This window comes from Trichoplax adhaerens, genomic scaffold (assembly GCF_000150275.1).
Source record: "Trichoplax adhaerens TRIADscaffold_15 genomic scaffold, whole genome shotgun sequence".
NCBI classification, from domain to species: Eukaryota; Metazoa; Placozoa; class Uniplacotomia; order Trichoplacea; family Trichoplacidae; genus Trichoplax; species Trichoplax adhaerens.
The window spans coordinates 1,200,242-1,213,805 of NW_002060957.1; the positions used below are offsets into that span (position 1 = coordinate 1,200,242).

General features: G+C 31.3%; 1 protein-coding gene across 1 annotated transcript; it reads left to right on the forward strand.

The window, feature by feature from the left end:
* Positions 1 to 2,434: 2,434 nt before the first annotated feature.
* TRIADDRAFT_60461 (uncharacterized protein) lies at positions 2,435 to 12,975 on the forward strand (the record flags this gene model as incomplete). The annotated part of the gene is made up of 28 exons (XM_002116357.1): positions 2,435 to 2,458; positions 4,028 to 4,148; positions 4,930 to 5,034; positions 5,135 to 5,229; positions 5,316 to 5,390; positions 6,005 to 6,057; positions 6,163 to 6,241; positions 6,453 to 6,576; positions 6,721 to 6,878; positions 7,628 to 7,722; positions 7,825 to 7,948; positions 8,040 to 8,084; positions 8,232 to 8,336; positions 8,458 to 8,537; positions 8,690 to 8,737; positions 8,868 to 8,926; positions 9,106 to 9,171; positions 9,259 to 9,306; positions 9,401 to 9,496; positions 9,629 to 9,698; positions 9,857 to 9,881; positions 10,195 to 10,301; positions 10,394 to 10,459; positions 11,006 to 11,060; positions 11,285 to 11,384; positions 12,168 to 12,226; positions 12,403 to 12,549; positions 12,862 to 12,975. 28 exons carry the CDS (start codon positions 2,435 to 2,437, stop codon positions 12,973 to 12,975), a joined length of 2,343 nt encoding a protein of 780 aa, XP_002116393.1.
* Positions 12,976 to 13,564: the final 589 nt, after the last annotated feature.

Here is a 13,564-nt window from a genome sequence, read left to right on the forward strand (position 1 = left end):
ATAATAGGATGGAGTTTAGAGCATTAATTAAAGGTTAATTTTGCAACTAGCTATCATTCTAAAATACCAGTTTCACAAATTTAAAAATGCCAATCTAACAGAACTATTCACATATGTTTCATTACACGCTTCGATTTCAATTCTAATAAATATTTCCATTGCTAAAAATTTTATCGTAGTTTTTCTTGAATTTAATGTTAATGCTTTTCAACGTACAGGCAATTGGTAGATTAGGATATTTTGATAACTTCTTGTGTTTTGCTAATATATAGACACTGATACCATCTCTAACAGATTGATAGTTATAACAAAGAGATTAAGAATTAGTTAAAAATTGAGATAATGCACGTTACGAGCTCATTAAGTTTTCTACAAATCAAATCGTTATAGTCTTTAATATTTTAATTTGTGGCCTTAAAATCACGATTAATATTTTAAGCCAACATATTCGTGCGCTATCTTAAGACTAGACCTGAGAAAGGTTGGATCAGACCTATAGTCATGACTTTGAGATCAATAGACTACTTCAATAGCTAATTAACTTATAATTATCAGCTCATTATGATTTTATATGTTAAGACTTTCAATTGCCGATTTTCTTAAGTAATGATCGCAGTAGCCCTAATTGGCAATTAAAATTTCTAATTAAAAGTAAATCGTTCTATGTGGCCTTCTGCTATTATCAACTAATGAATCCAATCTCTAATAGAATCTTGGTGAAAGGAAAAGCATTTTCGTTTACAATTCATTCTAAAAGTTACTAACCTGAACTTACTAATCAATGCGACCTACCTAGTACAAATTAAATCCATAATTGAGGGGCTAGTAAATAATGCTAACTTGCAATTCGGCCATGTGTATTTCACCAGCTTATTCCATTGCCTTTAATAAAAAAATAATCCAATAAGCGAAATAAACAGTTATTTTAATAATCATTGTTAGTTTGCATTTGTACTTTAATTATATTGTGACATGAGTATATCTGCCGAATCATTTATTGCTACTGATAGCTGCTATTTTCAATTGAGATTAAGGTTCAATTTTAATTCATGTCATATCGTAAATTGTTTTTTGCTAACTAAATATTATAATACCAGTGGAGAACTGTCAAGACAGAAGACGTATCAAATAGTCTATTCAAAAATAATAATTAACCTGTATTCCGTCAAGATTGAATCCCTTTTGATAGTTTAATTTTCTACGAAAAGGATGAACAAATTTTAAAGACCTTAGTAACAGTTCGTTCTACATCTTTTCATACAAGAAATCAATCGTCTAAGCAATGGAATCGAAAGCATCTTTTTAAAGGATTTTAATTCACAATCTCCAGCTCATTAAGGCATCATCAGTTCAGATTATTTATTGTTATCGATAATTGATGATGTCTAATGTGTCCAAATGATACTGATTTCTTTCCATTTCTTTTTCATTGCATATCATAATCTGCTTTAGAAAACTAATTGATACGGTATCAAATCGATTAATAGTCCCGACAATAATGTCAGCAATCTATTGAAAAAGTTTATTAACCTGTAATTACCTTATTATTAAGACCTTATCAGTGGAGATTATTCATGGCCGTAGATAAAACTAATTTGATCACTGATATTTGAATCCAGTCCGTTAGATAAGATCATTATTGATTCAATTATTGGCCGACTACTGGCTATCGAAATGTATTGGGGGCAAATTCGCTGGAAGAATTAATCAAGGCTCTTTGTTATGAATTGATATCGATCTCGATTTATATTATAGGAACTTACAGATTAAATTACCACCTAGGGGAAAATAATAATATGAACTAGAGATCATCATCATGATAGAGGTGGAGCGAAATTCAATTACATTATACTGGCTTGTGTCTCATTGGTTACAATATTGACAAATTAACTGCTTGTTATTGGTAGATCAATATCAATATGTCAATTATAGATTTGCAATATAGATAGTTGATTCTAATAGATAAAATTGAATGGAATAAAGTAATTTAGATCGTTGGCAAAAAGATGCATTAACAAAACATTCTTCTCCAGGACAATACAATAAGAGATAGCTTGAGCAGTCACTATCCTGATGTTAGTTTAAGAAGGTTCAAATTTGAAAAGGAAAAATCAACAAGGATAAAATAGCCGACAAAGCAAAGGGGATTTGATCTCCTCCCTTAATTTAAATAAAGGTGACGCCATCGTTAGCTTTCCTGACTGACTTCAGTATAGCAAGGAAAGCAAATCAGACTGTCGCATTGCTGCAGTTCAGTCAAGGAAGCAGAAAATTGGTGAAAACATAAATACCTTGCAACCGTTGGTTCATTTTTTATCGTTATCTTTCTTCTTGATTACCCCCATCGGTATCCTCGATAATAAATCAAATTAAGTGATATATTGCTATCAAAATTGAATTGGATCCTCTTTAAATAGATCACTAACTTGCAAAGATGAAAAGGAGAGAATCGGAATATGTAAGTTTTATTTTACGCTGTTTCTTTTGCTGTGAAAGATGGAGTGATAATCCATATCTGCATTGGGTGAACAATGCTTTCGCCTGTATTTTTACTCAAGGGAATGAAATTTGCTGTATTCAATCTTTAAATATAATCATCTATCTTCTCCCTTTGGATGAGCTAGAAAACAGAAAGATAAAACACAGCTAGATAGATAGGATTTGATCAGTTCTTTAATTCTCTTCGTTCATCGGGATCTATTTTTATCCTCTAAACTCATACACAATTACTCTTTGCCTTACGATTTTTTTTATTCTACTGCGCTTTCTAATCGACAGTAATAAATATTACTATTCTGATTGAGGTATGAAGATATATTCTACTCTATCCACAGTCTTAGAGAGCTAATGATGGGTTATTTTGTGATATCGGTATATTTAGTCAACAGAAACTGGATTATAATCCCTTTGATATTCAATTTCGTGTATAGGAATGAGTCATCTATACTTGAGATATCTCTACAATTATCCTATTCAGATAATAATAAATCTTGTGGTCTCCGATTTTAATAGATGAGTGTAGTTTACATGCCATTGAAGGTTATTCAACTATCTTTAACTTGATCTATAGCTACTTATTTCGGACTAGGTAGAGCAATATATCGAAGGAACTTGATAGAATAATGCTATTCAAGTAATTTACTTTCACTAATGGGGTAGAAACAGTAAATTTAATATTGTAGTAGCTCATTAGCCGGTACAATATATAATTTTCTATAACATTGAATTTCCTTTAGTCTAAAGTACTACATAATTAATTGCGTTTTAAATCGATTTACCAGTAAATACCAAGTTAGTACCGGTAATAATCGTCCTTGAAATTAAATCATTCCTTAATTTCAGGTCTGATGGGGATTATAACATAGAGTTGGGACAATTCTAGTTACTGTTTTATCTGTGCAATGTACAGTAGCATTATCTGATTTATGGACTAGTTGGCTATGGTATAACAGTATTTCATCTTGTTTCCTTTAGCTGTAATGATTAAAATTTTTAGATACTATGTCAATCTATTTAGATTAACATAGTATAAATTCAATTTATTTCAAACGGCTTGATTATTCCGTGACTGAAATATATCCAAGTAAAGATTCTTAAAGGCTTATTAGTGATAGAATTAAAATTTATCTTTCCTATACCAATTTTCTTACTCTAAAGAACGCAACATGCATATTATAAATTTAGCTTAACGAGTACATGGATTAATATTGGGCTTGTGCCGAGCAGAATAATATTATTTCTAAAGCATTGATCACTTTCTGACCGACATAGTTCTAAAATAGACTCTTTAATTTCAACTTTCTTCAAAATATCGGCACCTTCTATTGCTTGGTACTGCATGATTCTAGTGGATAATTATAATTGATTACTTCGATTTTCTGATCTTTCATATTGGCTATTATTTGTTATCCATTCTAGTGCTAATTATTCTACAAATTCTTAAAAAAATAAAATATTTGCGCAGTATCGTTCGACAAGCTCTAAATCTGATGATTTCAATTTTGACTTTATTGCTACATTTGATTAGAACGTCCAAGAAGAACGCCGAACTCGCTCGAAATCGAAACGCACTATTATATGGATAGTCATTGCCCTTACCATTTTAGCGATAATTGCAACCGCAGTTGCGCTAGTAGTCGTATTGAGAGGTAAATTATTTCTACCTTGTATTTGCATGCGACATATAATTTTTTTGCTTGCAAAGTGATGTAAATACAAGTACTAGACGCAGAAATAGGCATTGTATCGCAAGCCAATATAGAAATAAGAATAGTATAGCGTAAGAAAATATTTCATGTTAGTAAAGGTGCGCTCAAAATACTATGAAATATTGCAATGCTGCGTACAAACGAAAAAATTATTGTAGTTTCTTTTGTAAAGATGAAAATAACGGCTAATAGCTTGAGGTACAGAACTGGACTACTTCTATGAAATATCATATCATAAGCAAATAATTCGCATGGTTAAGGAAGTAGCTTAAATAATCTAAACTAAGGAAATAAATTTATACGTAAATGAAATTATTATACAGGCTAGAAAATAGAGTAAAAAATTATCAAAGTGAACCGAATCTTAGACAGATGAAAGTCAATTGAGTAAAGATGATATATCATATACTGTGTCTAAGAATATAGTCGGTTAATATCCTGAAATTTTGATAACTTTATGGAGATAAAATTATAGGAATAGAAGCGAATATTAAGTATCCTACTAGCACAAGATGAGCAAGTATTTTATACAGATGAAAGATAATAATTCTAGGAAATCTTGTACATGTATAATATCTGTACGGGAATATATTTGAACAACTTGAAGCTTTAACTGTAAATGAATATACCGTAGTCCATGAAAATCTTGTACAATTAAGAATAGAATCAAATATTGTATGCATTGAGAATATCTAATTAGTGGAACATTATCAATCAACAGATCAACTGACAAACAATAATCAATCAACGCAACCTGGCTTTAGCTATGAAGATATGTTTAGTTCTTTATACCAATATCAAGGCTATGATGTCTTCTGGCATGATGGTAAGTTATTTTACAGTTATCCAAGACTCTTTTATTTGTTCTGATAGTTTCTATCACTATTACTAATGCGTTGATGAATGTAAATGAAATTGTCCTATAGATGAAATTTATTCTTATAAAACTACTGGTGGTGATGTTCGTAGTCATAACTCCAAAACCACTAGTACACAAAATGTCATTACGCGAGCCTCATTGGTAAGATTATTTACATTTTAAATGCATACTAATGGTGCAATAAAGAGTGGATCGATTTTTTAATTTAATCTGTTTTATCTATCCAGAGCTTGTACTCAGCTACGAAGACTTGGGTTAGCCCTGATCGTCAATTTGTCTTGCTAGCTTATGATGTCGTTCAGGTAAGATTTGCTTTCATTTTAGTTATATTTATCTTGCATTACTAGTGTTATAATTCATGATTGAGCTTGAATGGTTGGGTGTAATTAGATTATTTTTAGCGGCTACATAATTAAAAAGTAAACTTTTAATTATATCAGCTTTGTATCCATTTATTGGGCTATCAAGGTTAATTTATCCACATCATAATGTGGTTGGGATATAGGTGTCCTATTTTAAAAGAGTTAGGCGTTTTTAAAGTGGCAAAAAGAATTATAATTAATAGAAAGCCAATAGATAAAATCCTTGATATCCATAAATTAATGCATGAATCAGCGGCAGTAATGCTAATGGTACGATGCTATTTAGTTCGGTTTTACTTTCGTAAGTGCAAAGACTATATTTCAATTTGGAAAACCTAATACACGAGCGTATGATAATAATGCGCTAAAGCATACTCGTACGAGTATCAAATGGACTTTAGTTAAATTAATGGTCTAATGTAGCTGGTGTTGAGATTAATTAAGGCTTAAAGAATAAACCAAGATAAAAAAGTATCATAGAGCAGTATAAAATGAAACTCTTGGAAAATAAGATCTATTAATTCGTTATTGTATTGATGCATTTCCATTTATAGCAATTTCGTTACTCTTTTCTTGCTCGATATGTGGCCTACAGGATTTCTGACCAGTAAGGATTTACGCTGTTTGAATGTTCCAAATTGTGATTGATATCCTATACAACCTGTTTTCGACTTTATTGACCTAATGGGGTATTATTAATTTTTTTCTACAGGCGGTTCTTTCCTTTAGAACCGTTAGGTGTTGGAAGATTGCTATCTTATATGGGCTGGTCAGCAAGTGGTCATCAACTGGTATGATAGTTATTTCTAGAGAAATGTTTCCCTCTTTATAGGGCATTTTGAGTACTTTGCATATGCAATTTCGAAATTTTTCCGTAAGAGCATAGCTATCGAAATGAGTAGTAAACGAAGGAAACGTTAAAACCAAACTGAGAACAATTTTAGGATATAGCCTGAATGGATAGTGGTTGATTTGATCCGATTTGGTTTGTTTCATTTCTAGTCTTTTGTCTATAATAATGATGTTTACCTTATTCCGGATCCTGCAGTTGGTTCACCAATTCGATTTACTTCTGCTGGTAAACCTGGAGTTGTTTTCTATGGAGTACCTGATTGGATGAATGAAGGTATGGTAGATATTCAATTTAAGTGAATTGCCAAGAAGAAATTTCTCTCTCGTCCGACATTATTCATCAAAATCAACCTTAATGCATTATTTGAGTACATTTTTGCTTATTGATATCAAGTTGATGTTATCTTCTATTTTATAGAACAAATATTAAGATCCAATAATGCAATTTATTGGTCCAAGAATAATGCTTACATTGCTTTCGGATTCTGGAATGATACTTTTGTTCGCCCTTCCAATCGATTACATTACAATCCCGGTCTGTCTTACGCGTCTGTTCATAATATTCGTTATCCAAAGGTAGGCATAGCGATTGCTGCTTTATGTGTTCATGATGACATTATAGCCTTGATTTTCCTGCTCAGCGTCATACCCAGTATTCAGAATAGACGGATTCTAGCTAAATATTTTCGTCTTTTCCTTTCGTCACTATCTAATACTGGTATAAAATGTTTCCCGTCGGCATGTTTCTATAGTATTATATGTTGACACAGCAACTTACCGTCATTGATGGAATTATTATTTAAGTCCAGTACTAACTATTAATTAGCTAGAATCAGATCTTCACAGACATGATATGATCATTTAATCCTACATGTACTAAATATGGTAGTTTACCTATTACAAAGCATCGTCAACTTGTAGCTATTTTTTAAATGATTTTAGATATTTTTAATTAAAGAGTTTTTAAAATATCGTATTTTGACTTTATTTTTGATACAGATTTTATTCCTTACTGTCATCGCATTCTATCAATATTTCTTCACATTGAAGATAGTTTATTTGCTGCGTTTTCCGATCTTTTTCCTGATTTTTGATTTATTTGAAATGAGCTTTAAAATATCACATCTTGACTTTCTTTATTCTTTAATTAATATTTTAATCCTTATTATAATCGCATTCTGTCAATATTTCTTCACATTGACGATAATTTATTTTGCATCTCCAGGTAGTATAGCTAAGTGTTATAAAGTGTAAAGTAGAGTAATCCTATCTTCTAATATAGCAAGCCCTAACTTGATTGCCGCCTTGTCTTTCTATTTTGCTAGTCTGGCGATACCAATCCTTTAAATCGTGTTATTGTTGCTAGCTCAACGAATCCTGCCAATGGTTTTGCGCTATCTGCTCCTGCAACTTATGCAGGGTAATAGAAATTAAACTGATCTAGGATAACTAGAACTGAATAGAAAATACTAAATATTACCTTTGACTTCTTATGGATGAATTATTTTAATTTATTTTTTAGCCAATTTTACTTTACTAATGTCAATTGGGCTACAAATAACGATGTTATTATTACCTGGATGAATCGAGCCCAAAGTTCAACTACGGATGTTATATGCAATGCTGTTACTAGGCAATGCCGTACTGTAAGTTTTCGGTTCTCTTGTAAACTGCTATTCTTGCGTTAATTTATAATTTATTGATATCCTATCGCCTATGCATCTATGGACTGTTTAGCTAAGTAAAACGGATATCACCAATGGCTGGGTTAATCCGTTCTATGTAAGTATTCTATACCATAAGATAAGAGTAGTTTAGTGATGTAGTCTATCTAGTAAGCGAATGCATTCTGCACCCGCTACAGTACCTAGTAGTAATAAAATTATTTTCTTATTATCCACTTTTATCCATCGTGGCTCATATTGCCAGCCGGATCCAAAATTTAGTTCGGATGGCTCCTATTACTTGCAACTTCAACCTAGAACTGTTGCAAGCTCCGAAACATATTATCATATTGCCAAAATATTTACATCGGTATGTAATTTTTTGGTTAGAAAAAGAATGAATTCTTAATCGTCGAAGATAAAATTGATAAAGGTTGTCGATAGGTAATCCGTAATTTTAGTTTTCTATGTTTAACCTTCATTTCTTGCAGAACGGCACTAAAGTCTGGATAACGTCAGGCAGTTTCCAAGTGACTGAGATTTATTCGCTAGCAGAAGCCAGAAATTTTGTGTAAGTGAACACCGCATCTGCCATCAATTTACAACTTCTTGTTATAGCAATAGAATAAAACTCGTTTATTGAAATCATTAGACCAATAAGTAAATGAATTTGAGTTTAACCAATGTACTAACAATAATTTTCATTGCCGTGATTTACTTCAGTTATTTCCAAAGCACGGAATATTCACGTGTTACAAGACATATTTACAGGTAAATTTTCAACCAATTTCCACTCTCAATTTATGATAGATTGGATCTTTACGATATTCTACTTAAACGATTTGAAAAATTGCTCAATAATTTCTTCTTATTCGCTTTTAATAACTCCATTACAATTTAGTGTAACACTAGATGGAACCAATGTCAGAACTTGTATCTCATGCAATTTCAAAGCTTCTAGTAAGCTTCTTATTTATAGTTTGTAGTGTCTTGCTTACTGGATCAAATGGTCTTTAGTCGATGCCTATTTGTATTATTTTGAGCTTGATTTGTCTGCTTTATGGAAGTTGATTATCATCAGTGTGAAATAGCCTTATCCAGAGAAGATTTCTAACTATTCTCATGACTATCAACTCTAGGCGTTTGTTCTTATTATTCAGCGTCGTTTAGTGCCCAAGCATCTTATTATATCCTCAACTGTTTAGGTAGGAATCCGCAAAAAAGTTAATTTTAAGGTAGTAAACACCTCTAAGGGTATCATTTATAACTACACTGTTTCTTTTCTTTGGTAGGACCAAGCATACCTAAATATTATTTGGTTGACGCTGTGGCTAATAAATGTAAGCTTTGGGAGGATTATCTCTGTATGACCTGAAATAAAATTTTTAGCAAGTTCAAACATGAATAATCTTGATCTTTATTCAACATTTATAGCTACTGTTATGGAGGACAATCATGTTGTTTCTGAAAGACTGGCTAAGAAAGATTTAGCAAGCACCACGTTCTACACCTTTACTAGTGGTGGTTATGGTAAGATTACTATATTGTTCTAATTGGAAATTTTGAAATAAAAATAGAGGAAATATAAACTGATATAACTGAATCTGTAAAATAAATAAAATGCAGTATTAATTCTTCAGTATCTCTATACTTATTCTACAGATATTAACGTGGTTGAATACCGTCCACCTTATTTTGATATAACAGTTAAATATCCAGTGATTATTTACATGTAAGTCAGACAGTTCGCTAAATGGCTGTCGAACTGAGGATGTTTAAATTTTATAATGTAATGCAGTATGCGAATAATTTATATTTTATAATACGAGCATGTGAGATATATAGCATCTGAAAGAATACTAATCATGATGATCCTCTTACTAAACTTAGGGATGGAACACCTGACAGCTCTGTGGTAAGATAGTACACATTGCTATTGCTACTAACTATACAGAAATAATTCTGTGACGATCGTTGCTACCAATGAATTATTTGTGTTCTACAAGAATGTGCTTAAAAAACATTCAAGAATTTATAATCAAGGCTAATTAAAGAGTCTCCATATGACTATCTACAGTAATTAAGTTTAGCTCGTTTTTATGTCCATGAACATCATTAATTGATAGTGGTACATAAAGAAGATTAATAACTTTAAGTCCGTCTTTTGATTGAATGATCTAAATAACAAAATAAGAAATAAAGTAATTTAAATGTTCGTCATGATTAAGGTGGATACACGATTTCAATTGGGCTTTATTCAATACCTTGCTTCCTCAATGAATATTATTGTGGCACGCATTGATCCGAGAGGTACAAAAGGAAGTCAGAGAAATGAGTATGTATCTTATCATTAAGCTCTCAAATAACCTTTACACGCAATTTAAGACCTATAAAAACCAATGTCATTTCGTACTCCGTCTTTTATAGGTTTACCTATTCCGTCTATCGAAGATTAGGATTTGTTCAAGTCCTTGATATTGAGAATTATGTCACGTAAGTACTTTTAGAATTCGTTTTGCATTGCCAACTATTTTGTCTGGTGTCTATTCTATTAATTATATTTTGTGAGATTAGTAGAAGATGTTAATATCTTAAATTATACTTTATAGTATATAGTGCCAATATACTTTTACCGACTATTTATCTGCTATCCATTCTATTAATTCTATTTTGTAAGATTAGGAGAAGATATTAATATCTTAAGTTAAATTTTATACTGATATACTTTTATCGGCTATTTATCTACTGTCTATTCTATTAATTCCATTTCGTGGGATAAGTAGAAGATAATAATTACTTAAGTTATACTTTATACTGATATACATTTGCCGACAATTTACCTGCTATCTATTCTATTAGTTCTGTTTCGGAGATTAGTAGAAGATGTTTATGTCTTCAGTTATCCTTTATACTGATTGACTTTTACCGAGTATTTGTCTGCTACCCATTGTATCAATTTCTACACTCTTATTTCATGGGATTAGTACAAGATGTAGATATCTTAATTTACATGAGGTGTTTATCAATTTTCCATATTAGGTATTTAAAGACGCAAGGTTACGTTGACACTGCCAAAATAGCAGTTTATGGCTGGGTATGTATGCCATCGAATAGCATAGATAGAAATTTTAAGCGACTGATTCTACTCCTATCGTCATTGAGTAAAGAATTAAAAAGTACACATATAATACGAATTAAATGCTACTAAATAAATGGTATAAAAGATAGCTTGAAAGACGGATTTGATTTCATGGGCGGAGTAAAATCAAACGCTTTAAAGCTTTAAAGTAAATATCACTGATAATAATATTATCCTAGGGATATGGAGGATATCTTTCAGCCATGACTGTTGGATCTGGTAAAGCCAAGGTAAAGTTGGGAATTGCAGGAGCGCCAAACACCAACTGGATATTCTATGGTAAGAAATTTACTTAAATCAGATGCTCATTTAACTTGTAAATTATTTACTAGTCTATATTAATGAATGAAGGATTGGTTAATTTTAAAGCTGGTGGTATTTCGAAGCTAGGTTGATGCTATGAACCTAGTTTATAATTGCTTGACTTTTTCATAATTCTTTACTAATAACTTACAATTTATTCAATACTTCTCCGCATGTCACTTTTATTTACCGGAAGTGTATTTAATCTTTCTTATTCATGTTTGTCTAATTTTGAAATTTTTTTTTATCACTCGTTGCTTATTCTACATCTATGTTATAATTTTTTCATTGTATTTTAGTAATGACTAGATTTTTAGTCAAAAATAGGCACTACTAGTTTTAATGTGGAATCACGTTACTGCTTTATGCGATGGTTTATTCTATTCCTTTAGTTAAGAATTTGTTTCGTTTTCGATTTTATTCTGTTGCTATTCATTGGAATTCGTTTTGTTTTTCTACTGTTCGTTTTTGTTACTATCTCATTTCAATGGTTAAAGAATAGACGCAACTCCAAGTTATACATTCTAATTGCTTTACTGAGTTTTCTGATTTGTTACGCAGCATATGAACGACCAAAGTGTATCTATTCAGCATCAATCTATTTTGATCGTAGTCTTTAACCCTCTATTCTTAATTTAAAAGTGATTTTATTTAATTTCTATACTGAGACCGTGTTGTAAAGCTGTTAGTTAATGGCTATCTAATACATATGTTAATTTATTTTCTCAAATTGTGATAAATTCAATTTCTCAATAACAGATTCCGTCTATTCCGAGCGCTACCTCAGTACTTATGCTACTAATCGCCAAGGCTACGAGGTATGCTATTTTTCAAGTTTCATTTGTATTAATTACTTTAAAATTTGGCTTGATGACAACAGAAATGATATCCATAAGTAGCTGATATCAGTGCAAAATTATTCCATTCTGTAATCGTGGGTCAAAATGTTCTTCTTTATTAAGACTTTTGCTATTTATATAATATGGATATATAGGAGGCTTCGGTCCTGAATAAAATTAGCGGTTTTGAATCCTCCGATTTTGCCATTGTCCATGGTAGCTACGATGCAAATGTCCTATTTCAAAATTCTGCCAATTTAATTAATAAGCTGCAAAGCGAGGATATTAAGTTTAGAATGCAGGTAATGAATCTTTGACATTGCATTGGGTGAATAAGCTAGGTCAAGTTTACTAAGCTAATAATATTATAAACAATAAATTACGTTATTTTCTGAAGTCATCCCATTATTGCTAACTTTATAAAGTGAATCAGGTCGTCTTGGCTATTTTATAATGCGGCAATGATATTTTGCTTCTTTGATGAGTAGATTGAGGAGCAATTTCTTACTGATCTCTTAGATTCAAAATCAATGTTTTGCAGTCATAGCCTTTACATTATTCCTTCATCAACAAAGTTAATAAATTTATTTATTATCAATTCCCTTTCGTTCTAGACTTATATCAATCAAGGCCATGAAATTACAGACAATAAAACGATGCATCATATGTATCGCTTTATTACCGAGGAGATTGTATCCTCCCTTGGCGTTCAAAATCCGATTCCATAAGTAGTATTGAGTATACTTACTCACGATGGAAGTATACAATATACAAAAACTTCTTCATCATAAAACGTCTTCATCATACTCTCTAATCTGCTTATTATGTATGCGATCTACTTTATTCCATCCTGTTGGTCAACTGTTAGAGGCGTATCCTGCTAACTATTATCGTCGACACTTAGTGTTTCTGTTTCTTGCAAAGCCAAGATAATTATTAATTATGTTTAGATCTTACATAAAACAATATGGATGATAATCCGGATAACATTTAATTTCATTAATCGAGCTTAAACTATCACTGTTGGTATAATTTAAGGCAAGCTTTTTTTGATAACTTGGCTCCATATCATTTCTTGCTATCAATATGATGTTAATACCCAGATATTTCCTTAGTATTATGATTGTATTTTTGTCTACGTGTTTTCAGCTATTGAAAGTTTATACGTAAATAAGCTATGTTGAGTTGATTTTGTTAATTTGATATTTAGTTTAACAGTTGAAAAATATTTTTCCTATCAGTAATGGACTCATTCGATGTTGATGTTAGTATGTTTATAGAATTCTATAGTTTTATCCTTCTAAAGCCGTCTTATCA